The sequence below is a fragment of the Limulus polyphemus genome, unplaced genomic scaffold (assembly GCF_000517525.1).
Source record: "Limulus polyphemus unplaced genomic scaffold, Limulus_polyphemus-2.1.2 Scaffold2597, whole genome shotgun sequence".
Taxonomy (NCBI): domain Eukaryota; kingdom Metazoa; phylum Arthropoda; class Merostomata; order Xiphosura; family Limulidae; genus Limulus; species Limulus polyphemus.
Window position 1 is genome coordinate 72892 of NW_013668207.1, and position 5433 is coordinate 78324.

Sequence of the window (5433 nt, forward strand, 5' to 3'; positions counted from 1 at the left end):
TATATATATATATATATATATATATAGTGTTTATGATATGCCTGTAATCTCTATACTGTGAATACTTTGTTGTACATACGTTTAACTTGTTCCGAATATATATATATTATTTGAAAACAAATAAAGTGTGTGCTGTTTATTCATCGTTAAATTTATCGCTAACAAGTCACAGACACCTACAGTGAAAGAATCCTAACCCCAACAATAATACAATCTATATTTATACTAATAAGAAGTATAAGTAAAATACTTTTATTTTGACAATTGGCGAAATAATTATATTTTAAATTCTGACAATCTTTTACACATTTGTTTGCACAATTAATGTGTTTAGTTGTATAATGTTTGTAACAGCTAAACTGTGAATATCGTAATTTATCTTCTACAGGTAAATAATCCACGTACGAGCACAAACAATTAAATATAGATAAACTTTATGAGAAGCGACTACACTATAGATTAACTGTTTACAGAGAAAACCTAATTTGAAATTAAAGTAGTATATGTAGTGACTGGTTTCAATAAACGACTTTGATCTGAATTTCATTCTTAAGTATAGTTTTATCAGAGAGTAAAAGAATGATTGATTTAGTTGTATGTTTTATAAATGTGCTGAAAAATTACGTTTGAGATACTTAAATTTAGCAGTTATTTCTAAGAAACAAACTAACACTATTAGTTACCATAACAACAAGATCAGAACTATAGCCATTTTAGTAATGAACAAAGTTAATATTTAATATATAGTTCTTATATTCTTACACATAAAGATTAAAATGTATTTTTTCAAAGGGTCGGGATTCTGAAAACGGGTTTCAATGTATGTAATGTTTTGAGGATACCCTTCCCTAAATATAATAATATAATAAGATTGTATATGTTACGATTGTTACCATAGCTTTCTTTCAAATAGTAAATTATAGAAGTTTATAGCTAGCCACTGCATATTTCGAACAACTGGCAAGAATTTTTTTAACCTATTTATTGATATAGTTTGTTTAATTTGTTTTAACGACAAAGTTACATAATGGGCTATTTGCACTGTGTCCACTGCGGAAAATACAGCCCCGGGGTTGATCGTTTTATGACCTCACCTTTTGATGATTTATTCATGAGACAATCCAGTAGCAGTCCCTTCAATTGTTGGGTTATTTTAAAGTTATATGAGTTATATTCATGAGACAATCCAGTAGCAGTCCCTTCAATTGTTGGGTTATTTTAAAGTTATATTCATGAGACAATCCAGTAGCAGTCCCTTCAATTGTTGGGTTATGTTAAAGTTATATGAGTTATTGAAGATACGTGTATTTGATCAAAGGATAGTTAGTGTAAACTTAGCTTTGAGTTTTCAACTTCTTAAAATGATGATTATTACACAAAATACCAGATTTCCTGATTAAGTGTGATAATGATATTCATATGGCCATTTATTCTGATTCGTTATATTTGTTTTAAGTTATCACTTTTCAAAGCATCTTGATCCGGGGTTGCTACCAATATTCCAGACGAGTTATTGGATTTCCTATACTAAGTGTTCCTACGTAACTGTTACAGACGAGTTATTGGATTTCCTATACTAAGTGTTCCTACATAACTGTTACAGACGAGTTATTGGATTTCCTATAGCAATGGTCGACACACTTCGTTCCAAATAAGTTTCCCTTTTTGTCCACCCCAATGAGAACAACACAGGGAAGTCATAGTTATAATTTCTCTTCCATCTTAATAAAACTTTTTTTCTTAAATATACTAATGCTCATTTTTGTTGGTGGAAGTTTCTTCTGTATGAATATGATAACTGATTGGATTTTTCCATTACCACTGCATCTAACTAATGTACAAGAAATTACTTACTCCCGATAATGGTCTGATTATTTCATACATGTCATCATCTGTTGTGTACCAAACTCCTCTTGGCACCATTATAGTCAACAATGCTAACGATATCAGCTTTTACTTTTTCACTGTCATTGTTGCCTTCAACTATTGTGATTGAGTTGTTCACCATGCCTGTATTTAACATGATCCTTGCAACAACGTCTGGAAAATGGAAACCTTCGCTTGTGACTGTTGGAAATTTGTATATCAGCTGTTTGATCATTTCGTTTTGGATGCCTCCTACAAAATCCAATGCATTTTCAATCATGACGTCATTCATACGATCAACGTGGTTGGAGAGCTTTTTGGATGTTTGTTCAACACACTTGTCTTCTCGGTTTTGCAGTAGACAAGTTTTAATACTTAAGTTGAATTGTGAACCTGAGATGATCAGTGCATTGTTCTTATGACACATCTAGCTGTAAACCCAATGGCACGTACATTCAAATGAAATTTTCTTCCTTGTGTTTCCGTGTGAAGATAACAAACAAGATAAAACACCCACCCACCCCAAAGAAAATTGTAAGTTCTTTTGTCCATATGCAACACAATTTCTTTGATATGTAGCCACTCACTTTTCATGAACATTATTTTCGTATCCAATATTGAGAGAATAGTTTCACTGCTTAGCTTTTTACCTCCTAAGCGGTAACGATCAACAGACAACTTGTTCTGAATTGACTCTCTTTGATGACTCAATGTTTTCGGACAAGGAGTTTTCACCAATAAGTGGAATAATGACTTTTTAAAGTCTCTGTTGTTGCTTGTCGTCGTCATGTGTTATTCAGTTTTCTCTTTTGTTTTTCTGTTCCTTCCATCTTCAACATTTTCTTTTTCAGCAAGAGTTGGAGTTCTCTAATTCTCGTTCTAATGTCTCTATCCTTTCTTTTTTTTCTCGCTTCCACCTGAATGCAAGCGATTAGTGTGATACTACTGTGCATGTTTATGTCATTTCTATATACTGCAAGTACATTAGCTTTTGTAAGTGTACTTTTGGGAATATTTTTGGTTAGAGCTTGTGGTTTGATTTTGGTTTTGATAGCCACCAAACTATTTTCTAAAAGAAAAAACTCATTTGCTGATACTTCTAATTCTTTATACCAGTTTAAGAGTATTTTAGTCTTAGCCGCTCTCAACAAACCCCCCAACTCCCAATTTTATCAGACTGGTTCTCTCGTTAAAACAGTAGTAAATAAAAATTTCAGGAATGATAAGAATTATTTTTATAATTTGAAATAAATGTTAATCTATTTTAAGCAAAAAAAAAAAAAGATTTGATCCTAAAATATTTTTAATTATAATTTAAAAATAGTAAATAATCATTTAGCAGTAATAAGTAAATAAACGGTCTTCGAAGAATTAAACTCACCGTTGACCACATGCACAGTAACGCTGGTTGCATCAGCGTTCGAAGGACCGCATGTGTAGTTTCCAGAGTTCAATGCCTTGGCGTTCTTAATATAGAGGGTGCTCAGGGCGGTGTTTTCCTTCTTCTTTAGAGTAATTTTCCCGCGAGATGAGTCGTAATTAATCATGCGGTCGTTGTGATACCAGAACACGAACATTGGGGGTGAGGGACTATGTCTGATAATGCACGTGAGGTTGATATAACTTCCGCTGCTTACAAGCAAGTCCTTTTCCCCCAGGATAGAAGCCACAGGCACTGACAAATAGAACTTGGAATATAAGACTCGGCTACTTCCAGGGCTCCATCTTCATACCAGTTAATGGATTAATGGTCAAAACATTTTCTCAATCAAGTACAATACTACCCTAAATTATCCGAAGTATTTTCTACCTTTATTTGAAATATGAAAACCGATTTTTTCTTCGGAATCATTTACACATATACATATTTTCTCAAATTATGAAAGTTATGCTATTACTAATATGGATAACTATTAAAACTAACTTCTTCCCCCCAAAACAGGCTAGACAAATTTCACTATAGATGTAGTCATGAAATATATAATTTCTGTACAAATGTGTCGAAATTAACATATTTTAAATCCTTAGAAATTCAGGAAACAATTCGTAATTTATAATTAAATAAGTAGAACTACAAATACTTCTGTAGGTCAGAAAGGCCGAAGTAAAAATATTCTACAATTTTAGAAAAACTACAAAATAATGTAACAGAAAAAATTTCTTTCTTCGGTTCAGGAAGATTAAGCATAATTTGATCTACAGTAAAAATATAATAATCTGACAGATTAACTGATTAATAAATGATATGATTGATGAAGGAAGGTTAACAAGCTGGAACATAGAAAATGATAACACGGCTTATTAACACATTTGAGATAGATGTAAAAGTTTACAAAACTCTAATATAAATTATAATAATGTGGAAAACATGATATTGAAACAGTATAGTGGCCTATCTATTTCGCAATGACCGATTCCCTGTCCCTTACCCATCAAACTTTCCAACCATTAATACATAGTCGCATCAGGTTTTCTGAAGTGAGACAGTCTTATCCTATGTGTCATTTAGCTACGAAATGTAATACAATCTATAACAAAATTTTTATCAATGTGAAAAAATGACAAGTTATAGATAGAGCTCAGCCATCAGACAAACAAACCAAGCTAGAAGAAATAATTAATATTTTTATTATTAGTATTAACATTTTAATAAAACTAATAGTAGGCTAAAAGGGCTTTATATGTTTAGACGTCCGTGTGACAAACATCTCGACCCTTGTCAACTACAGAAAAACTTTATTTGTCTGCTCTTGTCGCTCGACAGTTTCACTTTTTTTCAACGACAAAATCAATCTTGTTTATTAGATTGAACCTACAAAATTTAGTAACTTCTTGCAAAATATCAACACAACAAAAACGGGTTTCGTTGTAACTTACCGTCCTAAAGGGCCCAATTATCTTTTCCTTCAATTTCTTGGTACAGAGAATGTAATATTGAGAAGTCAGATAATTTCCCCCTCAGGTACAAGTAGAATTTATCTTTATACACTCTCTTAGACTCGAATATCTCTGTCGTTTTGAATATTGGATACCAAACCCATTACCTCATGGAACATTTATTCTTATATGGCTGTCAGGCTAAACAACCAGCCTATTGTACGAAAGATTCCATAAACTGAAGAGTATTTTATTTAAAACCGTAATAAAACTTCACAATCGCCATAAACCACTCTTTTTCTGAAGACAGTTTCAAAACTCTGACCACTGGCCATTACGGCATCGAACTTACTGTCAGCTAAGTAAGCCTCATCTCCTTCAAGTGACTAACAGAATAAACACATTTTAGCTACATTTCTTTTTGTCGTAATTTTAGCTTTTTTTATTAATGTATATTATGAATGTATTCAATCACATTTGCAATGGGATACATTTGGATATTAAAGCTGTTATATATTTACATTTATTTACTCCTTTGCTGTATACCACAGATTTTGCAATGCATTCATGTATATATTTATTTTCACATTAAAGCTAGATTTCTTACTTTTAACTGTGTTTTGGGTTAATGCTGCAAGTGAAGTATCATATATTGTTATGGTGTGAACAAGTTTAACTCAATAGATATTT

General features: G+C 32.0%; 1 protein-coding gene across 2 annotated transcripts in view; it reads right to left on the reverse strand.

Annotated features, from left to right (window-relative positions):
* Nucleotides 1–5433, reverse strand: part of LOC106467393 (zwei Ig domain protein zig-8-like) — a 38795-nt gene that overhangs the window by 6720 nt on the left and 26642 nt on the right. For both annotated transcript variants that reach the window (XR_002612410.1, XM_022395569.1), the window contains exon 4: nucleotides 3248–3541. Coding sequence is in view for 1 of the 2 variants with exons in the window: in XM_022395569.1 (XP_022251277.1) it covers nucleotides 3248–3541 (294 nt within the window). In the remaining variant the exon portion in view is untranslated. The remainder of the gene's footprint in view (nucleotides 1–3247; nucleotides 3542–5433) is intronic.